At 37.6% G+C, this 17334-nt stretch overlaps 1 protein-coding gene across 2 annotated transcripts in view; it reads right to left on the bottom strand.

Annotated features, from left to right (window-relative positions):
* exoc1 (exocyst complex component 1) overlaps positions 1–17334 on the bottom strand; it is a 63484-nt gene that overhangs the window by 33988 nt on the left and 12162 nt on the right. For both annotated transcript variants that reach the window (XM_060824117.1, XM_060824108.1), the window contains exons 5-8: positions 9936–10123; positions 8096–8323; positions 6901–7033; positions 5170–5279 (exon numbers count right to left, since the gene is read on the bottom strand). In XM_060824117.1, coding sequence (XP_060680100.1) covers positions 5170–5279; positions 6901–7033; positions 8096–8323; positions 9936–10123 — 659 coding nt within the window. The remainder of the gene's footprint in view (positions 1–5169; positions 5280–6900; positions 7034–8095; positions 8324–9935; positions 10124–17334) is intronic.

Consider the following 17334-nt stretch of genomic DNA (forward strand, 5'->3'; position numbering starts at 1 on the left):
GTCGGGAAGAAGATTGCAGGTCAAGAGGGTGGTGCTGAATCCGAGGGTTGGGACTGAGATAAGTTTGGGGGGGGGGGGGGGGGGGGAAGTAAGGAAGCTGGAGAAATCTACATTCATCCCATGTAGTTGGAGGGTTCCTAGGCGCAAGATGAGGCGCTCTTCCTCCAGGCGTCGTGTGCCAGGGTCTGGCGATGGAGGAGGCCAAGGACGTGCATGTCATTGGCGGAGTGGGAGGAGGAGCTAAAGTGTTCAGCCACGGGGCGGTTGGGTTGGTCGGTGCGGGTGTCCCAGAGGTGTTCCCTGAAACGTTCCGCAAGTAGGTGGCCTGTCTCCCCAATGTAGAGGAGACCACATCGGGTGCAGCGGATACAGTAAATGATGTGTGTGGAGGTGCAGGTGAATTTGTGAAAGTGGGGTTCTGTCCTGGTGGCGATTGGAGGGGCGGGGTTCAAGGGCGGAGGTTCAAGACCACTCCCTCCGCGACTCCCTCGTCAGGTCCACACACCCCACCAACCCAACCTCCACTCCCGGCACCTTCCTCTGCAACCACAGGAAGTGCAAAACTTGCGCCCACACCTTCCCCCCCACCTCCCTCCAAGTCCCAAATGGATCCTTCTACATCCATTGAAAATTCACCTGCACCACCACACACATCATTTACTGTATCCGCTGCACCCGATGTGGTCTCCTCTACACTGGGGAGACAGGCCGCCTACTTGTGGAACATTTCAGGGAACACCTCTGGGACACCCGGACCAACCAACCCAATCGCCCCGTGGCTGAACACTTTAACTCCACCAAGGACATGCAGGTCCTTGGCTTCCTCCATCGCTAGACCCTGGCCACATGACGCCTGGAGGAAGAGGCCAATCTTCCGCCTAGGAACCCTCCAACCACACGGGATGAATGTAGATTTGTCCAGCTTCATTTCCCCTCCCCCCACCTTAACTCAGTCCCAACCCTCGGATTCAGCACTGCCCTCTTGACCTGCAATCTTCTTCCCGACCTCTCCGCCCCCACCCCCTCTCCGGCCTATCACCCTCACCTCCTTCCACCTATCGTATTCCAGCGCCCCTCCCCGCTACCTTTTATCTCAGCCCGCTTGGCACACCAGCCTCATTCCTGAAGAAGGGCTTATGCCTGAAACGTCGATTCTCCTGCTCCTCGGATGCTGCCTGGCCTGTTGTGTTTTTCCAGCGCCACATTTTTCAACTCTAGGAGAAAGTGAGGACTGCAGGTGCTGGAGTACTAATCAGCCATTATGAAGCCTTATAAATAATAAACATTTAGTTTTGGGAAATGCAGTGATGTAACAAGTTTTACTTTGTTTAGTGAGAGGTTTATGGTCTGCATTTCTAAACTGCAAATATTTACATTTTTGTTGAAGTGAAAACTAGTGAAAGCGAAAGTTAAAAACACTGCATTTAGTACTCAAAAGAAAGATTTAAAAGCTTGACAAGCAGCAACAGCTGAAATCGTTCACCATGCTCAGTGTACTCACAGAAACTGAGTGGTAGGAAGCTCTGCGATAGTGCAAGGTGAGAGTCTGAGTAAACTGATTAAAAACAAAAAACATGAAATGAAAGTGTGATGGAGAAAATGAGAATCAATATAAAAATTTACCACCACAAACATACTGACAATGGTAATTTATGGGAGCTGATTGGAAAACAGATCTGTCTTCCAACAATTATCAAGTTACAACAAAAGCAAGGTTAGGTGTTCTTCGAATTTCTGAATTTCAGACAGCAACTTGCTAAAGACAGCCCTGTACAATTGATAAATTACCATAAACCAAGTGACTATTTATAATGCAATTCAAACTCGTTGAATATATGCATATGTTATATACGCATACTGAATTATGTGTAACACTTCATTTTCTTAAAGCTCCTTTTCATGTTTAGTTTCATATTGTCCATTGCTATCCACATACCTGCGGTTTACCAGTAGGCAGCATCGCATGAGAGAAAAGCGACGCTGAAACACTGACATGTCGGGAGTAAACGCAGGAAACAGGCTTATTCTTTTGTAGTCTTTTACTGCAATTTTCACTCCTCTTATATTCCAATATTATATTATCTGACCTAACAGTTAATTGGGATGAACCAGATATAATTCTGCATTCACAGTTTGGGCAAAGTATATTTAAAAAGATAACATTGGCATATAAAATTGCTTAGTTGTAATCTACACTGTGCCTTTGAGGAACAGATACTAAATCACTTATTATTAAGTGACTGATTTTTCCCAGACGTCCTTACAATAAATCTTATACTGATAAAATAGGACTTCTATCCAAACAAAATAGGATAGATAGGTTATGCTAGAAGAGGGATGATGAACCTTTTTACACTGGAAGGCCACATTGTATTTAACCAAGAACCAAGATCTTCTGAGGCTGCATGCTGAAAATTTTACATATACAACAAAATGTCATATTTTTGTCAAAATATTTACCAATTTTAATTAAATGCGATCATGAGAACTTTAAATAAAATAAAATTTCAGCAGACACATTGATTTGCTTGGCAAAATTGACAACAGAACTAATACTTAGTGAAAAACATAAACTCATTACATGGTTTGTTGTCTATGATTGCAAGATAGAAATCAGATATTTGGTTCCAACATAGTTGACCGTAGCTTTAATTGGTCATCCAGGTGGATATCCGTCATCCGACATCTCAAGCACATTGTAATTTGTGCCACATATGAACATGCTGATTCACAACAACAGGTTGTGCAAAAACAAGACAGCATTCGACGAGCATGTTGACATAGACATGGGCATTCAACTGCATTTTTCCATATTTTAATGTGATCCTTCTTAGCTTCAAATAGAGATTTCAGAATATTATCTTCTGAGAGCTCAATCAATTCTATCCACAAGTCATAAGATGCTTTGCAGGCTTCAACCAGGTGTTAAAAAGCTAGAGTCGAATAGTGTGGTGCTGGAAAAGCACAGCTAGTCAGACAGCATCTCAGAAGCAGGAGAATCGATGTTTCGAGCATAAAGCCTTCATCGGGAATCTTTCCCTTGGTTGGAAAGCTAGTTTCAGTGTGAAATTATATTTCTCAAAATCTGCAAATCTTTCATTGTATTCTTCAGTCAGGGAGTCTGGAACAGCTGTGTATTCTTTGACGCTGCACTTCCTTAATGATTTGCCTGTATCCTGTTCATTAATTACCTTTGACAGTTCAGGAAAGTGTTCAGCAGAAAGTTCTGGTTGGGTAAGGAGAGTTTTGAAAAAGATCAGATTTTTCTGAAATGACTGGACTTTTAGCCACATATCATAAATAGATTTAGTGTTACATTGCAATAAATATTCAGATCAGTTTGCTTTGACACTATACCACACAAAAATGTAACATTTCTGCAGAAATCCTCTTTTGGCAACTCACATGGTTCATTCACTTCCTCAAAGTCTTATGATTTGTTTTTGTAAAGATAAATATTTTACAAGTATCTGTCCTTGTGACAACCAGCTCACTTTAGAATGATATGGCAGATCCACACTGAAGCATGCTGCAAAACTGACAATGCCATGATGCATTTGCTCGAATGTAGTTTACAACATCTATAACTTTATTAATGTGTCACTTCAAACAGTAGATTTGGCATAGAGATTCTGTTGATGCAAAAGACAATGAAAGGAAATCAAAGTATCTAGAATTGACGATTCTTCCTGTAGTAACACAACAATTCTTCACATTTTCCTGTCATAGAAGGTGCAGTGTCTGTGCATACACTGGTTAAATTACATAAATTCAGTTTCGCTTCACAGCATTTTTCTATGAAGATAGCAAAGATGTCAATTCCACGTAGTAAGAGTATCCAAAGCTAAAAACTCCTCGTGGCAATGAAACTCCACAGTTATAACACAAGTAAAGAATAACACTTACGCTGAGTTAGTAATGTCAGTGGATTCAAGGCAATCGAACAATAAATGTCTTCACTTTGGCATATTGTATGACGTTGTTCTGTTACAATGAGGCTATCTCGTGTTGCCGATCAGTTATGGCCCTTCTTGAAAAAGGTAGTAGTTTGTACTTGTTAACGTTATCTGAATCTAAGTATCTTATAACTTCAATAATACATTCTTCTATGATTCCCACATCACTAAATGGCTTACTTCTTCTTCCATGTATGCTACCTTATAAGTTGTTTCAGTAATATTAGTCCCTTGTCCTGATCTCGTTTTAAATATTGTTGCTGCTGTTGCTTTCGATCTTTCACTTTCTTGAGTGCAGACTTTCAGGGACCTCCTTCCAGTTTGTGGTCCTTATGAACTGCACAATGCTAATATGCCCTTGTATTTCTTCACTGTTGCAATTGTGGCATCACAGAGCAAACACATCATTTTATCTTTCACAGCAACTACGTAATACTGCAATTCCCATTCTTCATTGAATACTCTGTTCGCTTCCTTTAATGTTCTTGGTTTTTGACATGACTGGGTTACCAGTAGAAGTTTAAAAAATGGTACACAGATTTAAAAAGGTGTATCTAGTATTTGCAGATAAAAAGGCAGAAGGCCACAACTAGTACCCCAAAAGGCCACATGCGGTCTTAAGGCTGCAGGTTCCCCACCCCTATGTTAGAATATTGATGCTTATGACATGAATGAAAAACCATCCAGCTATTGATAACATCATCCTTGAAGAGAAGCCTGGAATTTGTCCATTTGTACAATTATCCAGAACAGATCACATAAGAAAACTAAAGGAGAAATTCAACGAAAATCTGGGAGATGTAAAAATTTTAAATAAAGGATCATCTTTGCTAAGCATCGGTTGTTCCAAATAAGCAAAGATCAGATTTTTTTTATGACTTGGAGATGCCGGTGTTGGATTGGGGTGGACAAAGTTAAAAATCACACAACACCAGGTTATAATCCAACAGGTTTATTGGAAGCACTAGCTTTCAGAGAGACGCTCCTTCATCAGGTGGTTGTGGAAGTTAAGATCATGCTCACAGAATTTATAGCCAAAGGAGTCCTGTGTCATGGAGATGTGATGGAGATACAATAAACAATCAGATTAAAACTTACATGGCAACAAATTCAGGTTGGAAATATCTTTCCCCAAAAAACACATTAAAGGATATATAATCAAAATTAGAGTCAGAAAATGAAACATGCTTCAATAGAAAAGTATTTGACTTACCTGCTGGACAAAAACATTATTAAGATGGTTGGCAAGTCTCCTGGCAAATTGTTCCCGAAGATTTTTGAACTGCTGCTGCTGCTGCTTCACTGCTTGAAGTTCATCATGTCCTGGTATAGATAAACATTAAATTAAGATAAATATTTGAAGAAAAACTGTACTATGATCCACATTTATAAATGGGTTTTTGCCTAAATACAGTTTTGTGGAAACACAAAATTGGTAACACTGAAAATTTGCCACTCTTTTTAAGGTACTCCTTCCCAAAACCACAAGATTTGCCTTTTAAAGGTGCATATATTAAGTCTATTATTTTTTGTTTTGGCTTTCACCCTTTATTCACAGATTAAAACAAGCTGTATTCAGAATCACAACTTCACCTTAGATCAATACAAACGTTGCATGACTTGTACTTAATTGTTAATTCTCCAATGACAAGTCACATACTCAAAACAAAAGACAAGCATTAACACTAACTGAAGTACTTCACAGAACAGGTCGATTGTTGAATTTCTGAAATGATGTAAAAGCTATTTGCTTAAAACAACTTGTTTGGTTAAAAAAAATTTATGAACTCCCCAGTAAATCTTGATAAGAACAGGACAACTTATCATCGTTGAATGGCATTACCATCACTGAATCCGCAAATATCAACATCCTAGGAGTTACCATGGACCAGAAATCCACCATAAAAATACTCAAGAGCTGGTCAGAGCTATGAATACAGCTGCAACTAATTCACCTTCTGATTGCCCTAAGCCTATTCACCATTTACAAGGTACAACTCTGGAGAATGATAGAATACAGAAGGCGGCAACGGCCCAGTGGTATTGTCACAAGACAATTAATCCAGAGACCCATGCAACATCTGGGGATCTGGGTTCAAATCCTTTTACGGCAAATGGTGGAATTTGATGCAACGAAAATCTGGCATTACAAGTCCAATGATGATTATGAAACAGTTGTCGATTGTTGGAAAAGCACATCTGGTTCACTAATGTCTTTTAAAGAAGTATATTTACGTCCTTACCTGGTCTGGCCTATATATGATTCCAAGCCCATAGCAATGTGCCCTCTGGGCAATGGGATGGACAATAAATGCTGGTCTAGCCAGTGATGCCCTTATTCTGCAAACAAGTTTAAAAACTCCCTACTTAACTTGATGAATGCAACTCGGCACTATCAAGGATGATAGTGCCTGACTTGCACAACATTCACTTCCTCCACCACCAATGCCCAGTAGCAGCTGTGTGAACAACTACAAAATGCACTGCAGAAAACCACTTCAGATCTTAGACAGCACCTTGAAACTCATGGCCACTTCTATCTAGAAGAAAGGGAAGAAGACACATGGGAATACCACCATCTGCAAGTTTCTCTCCAAGCCACTTACCGTCCTAACTTGGAAATATTTTGCCATTCCTTCACTGTTGCTGGGTCAAAATTCTGGATGCCCTTCTTAACAGCACTGTGGATCTACCTAGATTTAAGGTGGCAGCTCACCACCACCTTCTCAAGTGCAACTGTGGAAGGACAATAAATGCTAGCCAGCCAGCAACACCCAGATCCCAGAAGTGGGTTAAAGAAAAAAACTGATGCTGTGGAAATAATGCAACGCATATGCCTCATAGGAAAATACAGAACATAAAGATCTTCACAAAATAACAAAACATAGAAACTATTGTTTGATGTATTATATATCAAAAATTTAGAAAATATGAATTATAATACCTGGTCGAAGGGCTACATTCATACATTGCAAAAGGGCCTCTGCGGCATTGGTGCATGCTTCAATTCCTTTAGAAGAAGAAAGATCCCCATCTGTAAGGGCTTTAATATGGCCTTTGGATAGATCTAAATAGTTCTGCAAAATAAGCACACATACAGTGCAGATTACAGAACACATTGAATCTGACAAAGGAATACAATGCATTTACAAGATATAAGTGGAATCAAGCATTCAGAGTTTTGGTTTATATGACCTGCTTAACCTCAGGGACCTGATTAATTTCAAGTTATAATCAGAGTAATGTCACAATTTATATTTAAGTATAACTTCCAGTTGCTTACCGTAGCAACACAGGAATTTATTTGATTAACTCATTACTCAATGCTATTAAATTCAGGCAAGAAATGTGACGAGTGCACCAATGTAGAAAATTATTACCTTGTTTAAGAAACTCCAAATAAATCTGCATGCAAGGTTAGAGTTTCTATTTAGCTAATGTGTAGCGTATGTTGGAGCATATCGTTGGCACAGCTACAATTCAAGAATCATAGAATCCCTTCTTTGTGGAAGCAGTCCGTTCAGGCCATCGAGTCCACACTGCCCCTCCGAACAGCATCCCAGACAGATCTATCCGATCCGATCCCCATTTTTCTACATTTTTGACTACTTGATGTTGACAAATTTACTGTTTCCTTCACTTCTGATGGTTACTTTTGTATTTCCCTAGATTTTCTCATCAATAAATTCCCTCTCAGATTTATAAACTATTGACAAGCTGGTTTAAACCCTCCCCAATAGCGCCAGTAAATCTTCCTTTGGAGAATAATAATCCTGCCTTGCTAAGATAGAATCCGTCTTCCTTGTACACATCCTACAGACATGTCCCAATGCCAGAGAAACCTAAATCCTCCCCTGCTACACCATTTCTCCAGCCATTAGAATTCAACAATAATAAGGAAAATGTGAAAAATTTTGGACTTTACAAACACATGTAAATACCACCTGACTTCCAATCTTCTAACCACTTTCTTAGAATAAATGCAAGCGGTGGCAGATTAGCATATCCATTTTTTAAGTACGTTGTTTGAAATTCTATAGTATAACTGAAGAGGTAGAAACATTCAGATTTAATTCAGCAATCAATATTAATTCACTATTAGATTGGAAGGGAGTGGGGAGAAAGAATATCTCACATACCACCAGAAATTCTATTTCTTCCAGAAGCTTCATATTGTTAGTGTTACTGAGCTGAATGAGGTCATTGCTTTGAGAGATGTGATCCATCTGCTCCTTTACACTCTGCAGCATTTCTTCATAACTGCTCAGCTTATGCTCAATTTCATCTACTTCATTAAGTGCTTCATCCAGCAGCTGCATCAGAATGTTCACCTGCTTTTCTGAAGCCATTATCGATTGGATATTGGCCTGAAAGTAAGACAATTTATATGTCAGCTTATGTTAGTGTTACATTTTTTGTTAACTCTACTTTTTAGCTCTGATTTCAGACCATCCCAGCTATCCAAAATGTTGATCTATATTTATTAAAATCTAGTTAAGCTTTCAATAAACAGGAAAATAGAAGGCAATCACTGCTCAGTGAAATTTAAAGGTACAGTGCATTGCACTATTTTATTGCTCCAATGTCTTAATTTTGAAAATGACAGAATTGCACTGAATTTAATCTAATCTTTAAAACAGGAAGCAAATACACAAACTAAGTTCATACATTCAAACTAAGTTCACATATTCAGCTCTTTGATCAGATCATGGTGATCCAACTGTAAGCTCTACTTTCAAGTCTACTCCCTACATCCTTTGACCCCCTTATCAGTCAAGAATCTGTTCAGTTCAGTCTTGAGAAAATTCAAAGACTCCACTTCTACTGGTCATAAAATAACAGCAAAATTTCAGTTATGTCTACAACTACGTTTTGTCTCTCTGAGACAATTTGGAGATAGTGAGACTTTTTCCAGCTCCACAATATCAACTTTTAGAAAAAAAAAACCCAAAAACAAAAACTGACACTGGAAATCGGAAACAAAAGGAGAAATTGCTGGTAAAATGTCAGCACGTCTGGCAGCATCAATGGAGTTAACGTTTCGGGTCGAGTGACCCTTCTTCGAGTAGTTTAATCATAAATTGATTGTGAAGGCAGAAATCCACGTTATCTTTCATAAAAGAATCTAAGACACAAAATTGAAAATTCCTGAAAGGACAAACTAACAGAATTTTCTTCTAATTGTCAAAGATTGTTTTGCTCAAGTTTCAAGTACAGTCTTTTTCATTACAGTACTTTTTAATTGCCTTGATTCAAACAACGTAGTTCAAATACATTCCTGAACAGTTACTGAGTTACCCTGGATTTTATATAGCTGCTAAAGGAGGAAAATTCAAAAAATGCCAAAAAAGAATAAAAACATGCTAGAAAGATGGCTTCATTGAGAATCAAATTTATGACCTTTTCAGCATGAACCAACATATTTAAACAGCAGCAGATGGGAAGGGTTTGCTTTTGGGATCCATCTACATCATGGACCACCTTAACCGACAACAGTAGGAAAGGAAACATTTTAGCTCGAAAACTTAGACATTTAATATCTGGACATTAAGGTCTCTGTACAATATCTGAACTTTAAAGGGGGCAACCAAACCAACTACTATTACAATCTATAATCAACATTGTCCTTTAGCCACTCAAAATGATTAAAGTGATCAACAGAAAAGGAAATACATTCAGTTCTGCCACAACGCAACCCAGTTTTATTTTTTTTAAAAATCACGTAATAGCAGCACCATTTAAAATAATGGGCCAGAATCACGCTATAACCAATACACGTTATAGAAAAGTGTCCCCAATTTGTCAATAGGGTTATAGTGAATTCACATTAATGCGCGTTATAGCAGAACAACCTGTACATCTTACAAGATATCAGACGTCATATATCCAGGCATAGCTTGACATTGAACATGCTGTCATCACATGATTCCCTCTTTCCCATAGAGCAAACTACTAATATTTTTATATTCTAATACTCACCCCATCCAGCACCTGCAATTCTCTAGATAGTTTTTCTGCAAATGCTTCAGCATTCGAGATGGCATATTCACAACCATCCATCATTATCTCAATATCCTGTTCTTCTCTTGTATTCAGCTCCTGGTAATCATCCAAAGATTCCTCATCTCCACCAGCCACACTCTGATTTTCACCGCTTGGAACAGACTCTTTAGAGAAATTGATAAGATGTTGTTTGATTTAATGTCATAATGTTAGATTACTATTAAAAAGTATGTAATTTGGTAACAAGGTATAAATCATTTAACTGGTCAACACATTTTGGTACCTTCAAAATCATATTTAGAAAGATATTTCAGAATCAGTAATAACTAAGTGAGGGGGAAAAAAAAAATCAATGGATTGACTGCACTAAAAGAAACACCCCATTTTACAGAACCTCTTAGTTCCAGGCTGCACAGAAAACGTAAAGCACTGTCTGACAGCTCACCTTGTGTGGTTATGAAGAAACCTGACAATGTTACATAAAATACTAAATAAAAACTAAAAAATTATAGATGCTGAAAATCAAAAATTGCTAGAAAAGCTCAGAAGATATGGCAGCATCTGTGAAGAGAAACCAGAGTTTGACGTTTTGGGTCCAGTAACCCTTCCTCAGAACAGGTTTGTGCTTAATGTACATATAACAACAGATTATAATTAAGTTCACAAACATCCATGATGATTGATGATTTATATGAAGATTGTATATCTTATTAATGGACTTAAAAATGTTCAAAGCTATGATGTAGGTCCTTGGACTGCCTACACATTTCATGATTTAACGTATGGGTGAGTTTATTTAATGTTGTTGTTGAGTCATACAGGTCAGTAAAGTTCCTCATTTCACCCTGGTCAGTATGGGGTTAGCCAATTTGAGCTGTTGCAGCGGTGGGGGTCAGAGGTTCTTTAGTTGGCTTCAGTGTTTCTAGGTTAGTTAACAGGAATGTCAAGTGTTCTCATACTGTATTACTACATCTCCTTTACAAGGTATGTGGGTTCAGGCTCAGCTGCAATATTTCCTATGATGGAAACCCTTTGCTGACAATCACGGTCAAGCTCACGGATGCAGAATGGTGACTTGAGCAAAGCATGTGGTTAAGAGAATTTAGCAGAACAAGATTTCAGTGGTAAGTATTAATTAAAACCAGGATCAAAAAATGACTCCTGAAACAATGCAATACACTGCAGCAACTACTATTAACACCGTAAACGCAAAGTGGTAAACACAAATTTTCTAACAAGTCCATTCAGTGGAGAAAATCCTACTTCAGTTATTCCATGTCTATCTATAACCGCTCATTGTAATTCAAGTTATACAGTTCACACCTATCTAATCCAGCACCCTTAGAACCAGGTCTTTGCTGCACCAGAGAATGTGTCGGACCTGGGGAGGTCAAGTATTTTCAATGCACAAAATAAAAGAATTCACCTTGACTTTAATTAATCATATGGCTAATGGATGAATAAATTTCCAATTGGCATCAAAAACTGTATTTAGGGCATCCAAAGTGGACAAAGTGCAACAAAATTAATTTATGAATAAAGATCAATGCAGAGCCACTAGATACCATTACAGGAGAACTGGAAGAACAGCAAGTACCAGAGATGCTGGATTAAGGTCATACAGCCTTTACTAAGCCATAATACAAACAACTGAAGGCAACGCCACACAATAACTATTTAACATTGGTAATGCAATAATTTTCATTTTCTCTGAACAAATGTGGATCCAAACTTTGACTGTAAACATCAAATTAGTTGATCAATCCAACTCACAACCTTCATAATTTACTCAATGAACAATGTTACCAGTTCAGATGTTGAGAAAAATTAGAAAGTCAATGTGGTTGCAAATTATAACATTTTCTGAAGATCTCTCGCATGAAATATCTTTAAACATATTTACTTCAGCAAATATTTTCAAGTTATATAAACTGCTAATGGTAAGTTTTATTGGTCATCCTTCAGTCGTACACATTCGTATAGTCAGCAGATTTCTAAATATGAATGATATACAAGAATATTGCATATTCCTGGAATTATGTTAATTGCCAAGCGTTCTAGGTTACATTTGTTTCAATATAATGATATTTAATCACATATTATATGAAAAATGATGTAGTTTAAAGAATGTTAGGTTAAATAGTTCGGTTTTCATTAGTATCTTATTTTGCGCACTTCATTAAGCCCTATTGAAAGGGAATTAAAAAGTAGCTCACAATTTATGATCATTTTACACTCAGGGTTTAAATAAGTGCTAAAGTTCTAATAAAAGCTACAAAATAGTAAATAAAAACTATTTCAGAGTATAATGGTTAAGAACAATTTCTCATGTATATTTAAATGCTTCAAAACAGAAATATTAATCCATAATTCATGAAACTATTTTTTAAACTAGTTAATGAAAAAGGCCAGAGTGAGTGAATTATATCCTTTGCATGCTACAAAAATAAAGTATTCAGTTAGCATGTTTAAACTCATCTCAATTTTTAAATCATAGGATCAACGATCTTTGAAGATTGATTTTTGGTGTGTACAATTAGCAATAACAATTCTGCTTAAACTTTCAGACATCATAAAATTATAACTTCCATACAGTGGGAAAAGATAAGTGATACCAGTAGAAACTGCATAACTAACATTTTCTAGGCCAAAACCTTAACATGAAATGTATGTTTTGTGTCAACTTGCTTTTATTTCATTTTTACAAGACAAAATGAAAGAGTATGCTTTTTAAGCATAAGTTCTGATATTAAAATATCAATTTTACTAAATTTCATTGTTTGCTGGAGGCATCATGTTTTAAACATTGAGCTAGATCTTCCAATATTGGGAGCAATAATGCATGAACTTAAAATGATTATGTGCATTGGAACCCTGAGGAAGTCTAAACATAATCTAAATGTTTGAAGGGCTCCCTATATGGATACTTATTCCAGGGAAAGATACCTGCCATATCATCCTGATCTAGTCTACCTCAGATCTACCTCAGAACCTCAAATGTGGTTAATTCTAAACTGCTCTCTGAAATGGCTTTGCAAGCCACTACCTCTGGGATAATTAGAGTGGGCTAAGAATGTTCGCCCAAATAGCCCCAACCCAGGAAAATAAAGAAAAATCAGTTGCTCGACTCAGAATTAAATGTGGCATCAAGGTTATAAACTGATTGGTATCCCTCGGAGATAAAACCAATGGAAATCAGGAATCAGCATCGATGGATCAGAATTTGAAGCATGGATTGAAGATTCAGTCTTCCAAATGTTACAATCCTTCACTGACATTCAACTTGAAGAAAATTGACTCTCCTTTCTCATTCTATCAACAGCCTTCTAGATTTTAAAAAAGTGTCCATTAATATCTCATCAGAATTAACTTTGTCCTCTGAGCTTATACTTGATTAATCTGTTATACGTTGTCTGTGGCTTTGATGATTTTTCCAACAAAGGGATGCCCAAATTATGCACGATTTGGAGATGCTGGTTTTGGACTGGGGTTTGCAAAGTTAAAAGTCAAACAACACCAGGTTATAGTCCAACAGATTTATTTGGAAGCACTAGCTTTCAGAACACTGCTCCTTCATCAGATGGTTGTGGCATATAAGATTGTAAGACACAAAATTTATAGCAAAAGTTTACAGTATGATGTAACTGAAATTATATATTGACAAGGGCCTGGATTGTTTGTTAAGTTTCTCATCTTTTAGAATGACCATGTTGGTTTCAGTTCTTTCATAAGTAAATCGCAAAACATTTTTAAAAGTTACATTCTCAAGTGAACTTTAACAACTGGTCTGGATTAGTGGTGCTGGAAGAGCACAGCAGTTCAGGCAGCATCCAAAGTACAGCAAAATCGATGTTTCAGGCAAACGTTTATTCCTGATAAAGGCCTTTTGCCCAAAACGTCGATTTTGCTGCACTTTGGATGCTGCCTGAACTGCTGTGCTCTTTCAGCACCACTAATCCAGAAACTGGTTTCCTGTATCTGCAGTCATTGTTTTTACCTCGTTGATTTTAACAACTGGTGTCATGTTGGCCTAGGTAATGAATTGAAGGTGTGAGCTGCCTTGTGAGAGACTCTGTCTGTGTCATAATGGTTATTGCACCACACACACACACACACACACACACACACGCCGACCCTCTCTCATACGCTCACACATACACTCCCATACTCACCCTCTCTCAGACTTCTACCCCTTTACACTCTCGCACACCCACATTCACTCATAACCCCGGCCCCACCCTACATGCACGGGCACATGCACACACACACACACACAAATTTGTGGGAGGAATTTGTACATGCAGAATTACATTTTATTTTGCTCAAAAACTGCATTAATCCATGTAAGATTCTGAAAATCCATTTTTTAGATTTGAATCAGTCTGACCACACTGGCACAGAGTCTCACAAAGAGCAGCTCACACTTTCAATGCATTATCTGGGCCAACATGACACCAATTGTTTAAGTTCATTTCAGAATGTAACTTTTATAAAATGTTCTGCAATTTACATTTGAAAGAACTGAAACCAACATGCTCATTCTAAAAGATGAGAGACTTAAACAATCCAGGTCTTTTTCAATATATAACTTCAGTTACATCACATTGTAAACTTTTGCTATAAATTCTGTGTCTTACGATCTTATACTCAACAACCACCTGATGAAGGAGCAGCACTCTGAAAGCTAGTGTTTCCAAATAAACCTACTGGACTAAAATCTGGGGTTGCGATTTTCAAATTATGCACAGTAGCATTAACAGTGGCCTTAAATTAATTGTTGCCTCAAATTAATTGTTGCATCCATCACTATCCCTCAACTGAATTCCAGCATCTCCAGAAATTCCAAATCAATTCTCTTGTTAATCCTTTGAGGCAAATACTACTACATTCATGACCTGGGATATTCAGAAGGTACGTAGATGGCTGCTGAGTCTGATCTGTGATCAGAAGGTTCCACTGGTAATAAAACAGGATAGCACAGACAACTGTATTTTGAATGAATTGCTAGTTCAGGATTTCCTTTCTGAGTTTTCTGTCTTCCCTAATCTGTACTGGCTCTTGAAGGAGGCCTCACCACATCATATTTCATGATGCCAAGAGCAGCAATCCAGGGGAGTTTCTTACAGAACTCAAAGTTAATATCAAAACTCAAAGTAAAACATTCAGAGTGTCTTTGGATCAATTCCTTTGACAATCCAAGAGCACAGCCAAGAGTCAAGCTCTTGAAAGAAGAGTTCTGTTGAGGATGCTGCCAGACCTGTTGAGTTTCACCAGCAATTTGTTTTTGTTGCCAATCTCCAGCATCCACAGTTCTTTGCTTCATCTCAAAAGAAGATAGGCATAGCCAAGGTTTAGCTACTTGATTAACCGAATTCAGCTGTGACTGTCTTAATATGGTGTTGATGTTTGGTATGCCAGCTCAGAAGAGTATTTCAGCATTTGGCATTTTGTCCTGCCATACTGAAGGCAGCTAAAGTGAAAATGGTTGATTCTTGGCATAACACTGGTACACAGTCCAAATCTCACATTGGCACAGCGAAGCAGACACGGCTCCTGTTTTGTTCCAGTGTGGCAGGTAAATGTATACCTCTTCACTTCAGTCTGATTCATGAAGCTTGCTGAAGACTACAACTGCCTTGTAGTTCTTCTATTGTTGTTCTTTGTTCATCTCTGGCTTACCTTTGCCTATCGTATCAAATACTTTCCATCTTCAGTCGCTCAGCTTGCAGCTGGCATAGTTCTACTACCCGTAACTTGCTCTCCAAAGTTCATTGCTTCCTGTTTCAAAATGCATCTCTTCAATTTCAATCACCTCCCACACACTTCAAAATACTCCAAAATAAATACTTTTCCATATTAACACAGACCGTTGTCCTAACAAAACCATGAAAATTATCATGTCAACAACGTCAGCACAAATACTTGGCCTGTCATCCACTGGATGAACATGGGGCAGTCTAGGAAAAACTAGACTTGCAATCAATCAAAAACTGAAAATTTAACTTATCAAACTGAAAACTCTCACAAGATAAGATAGTAGTAATTGATCACCATCTTAAAACAGAGCAAATGCATTCTCATGATGCCATCCACTGGAACATGCAACTTGCATCCATCGCTTGTTTACACTGCTATAATCAATCAGTTTTCAGAATCAGAACAAAAAAAAGACTTAGGAAGCAAGCAAATACGTAGAAATTAAAAGAGGAAATGTTGGAGATACATGTTAAACATCTGAAAAGATAGTTTAACAATTCAGATGGAGACAACACATCTTATGAAAAGAAGGGATTCAAGAGAGAACAAAAACATGGGAAGAAAGAAAAAAACAGATCAACGATTCTTTTTGAGAGATTTAATTTCTATAATGCTTTCCAATAAAGTCAGATTTTCGATTCTAAGGATTAATTTACAAAAATCAAGTAGTCTGGTTTTAAAAACTTTGATAGAGGAAGAAGAAGGCAGCTAGCACCTTTGGAAAAACAGTAATATGGGTATTTTAAACTTATTTTTCAAAGAAAAAAGTGAACCATATTATCCAACAATGAAGAGGTCATTAACATATTCCAATACTTGCTATTGACAATCATGCATGCAATATCAGAAAGTCTCTTCATTCCAAAAGCAAAGGCTTGGCTAATCAGGCCTTCATATGCAAATTGCTCCAAGATGCTTTCGTGCTGTGAACCGTATTATACAAAAGGTGCTTTTTCTCCCTTCTCTTTATTTGAACCCCTGTACTGCATTAGATAAGGGAGCACATGAATTACAGAATCACACCAGAAAGAAAGAAAGGAAGGAAGAAAAATGTTACCAACCTTCTGTAACTTTAGGAAGTTCTTTGCAGAGAAAGAATAGAGAAAGAGGATTAAAGGAAGGTAAGCAAAGAAATATTACAGCAACAGATTACAATACAGATTATAAAAGTTACTATATTACTTTGAGTTCTTTAACACACCAAGGCTTGTCTACATTCAGTGTCGCAACAGGTTTTCAAGTCATGACATCACAGCTGAAGTCATTGATTCCACTCAGTTTTGACATCTAAATTTTAAGTATTTACAGATATGAAAGAACTAATAACTAGTCATTAAAACATCCATTTATAAAGCACTATACCAATTCAAATTTTGTGTATAGCAATGTATCCTACACTCACTGGCCATACTGAGCAATTTATAAAGGACAAGAGGTAAAACATATAGTGAAATCGCTCGATTTCAATATTGTAATGTACCTATTATTGAAATGTTGAAAAAGCCTCATTACCTACCTACCAAACAAGTAGTAACTTTTCAGAGCTGCCAATTATATTGTGTTTAATTCTGTGAGCTAAAAAGATTATAGGTGCTAGAAAGAACTGCGAGGAACAAAT

Source organism: Hemiscyllium ocellatum, chromosome 1 (genome assembly GCF_020745735.1).
Source record: "Hemiscyllium ocellatum isolate sHemOce1 chromosome 1, sHemOce1.pat.X.cur, whole genome shotgun sequence".
Classification (NCBI taxonomy): domain Eukaryota; kingdom Metazoa; phylum Chordata; class Chondrichthyes; order Orectolobiformes; family Hemiscylliidae; genus Hemiscyllium; species Hemiscyllium ocellatum.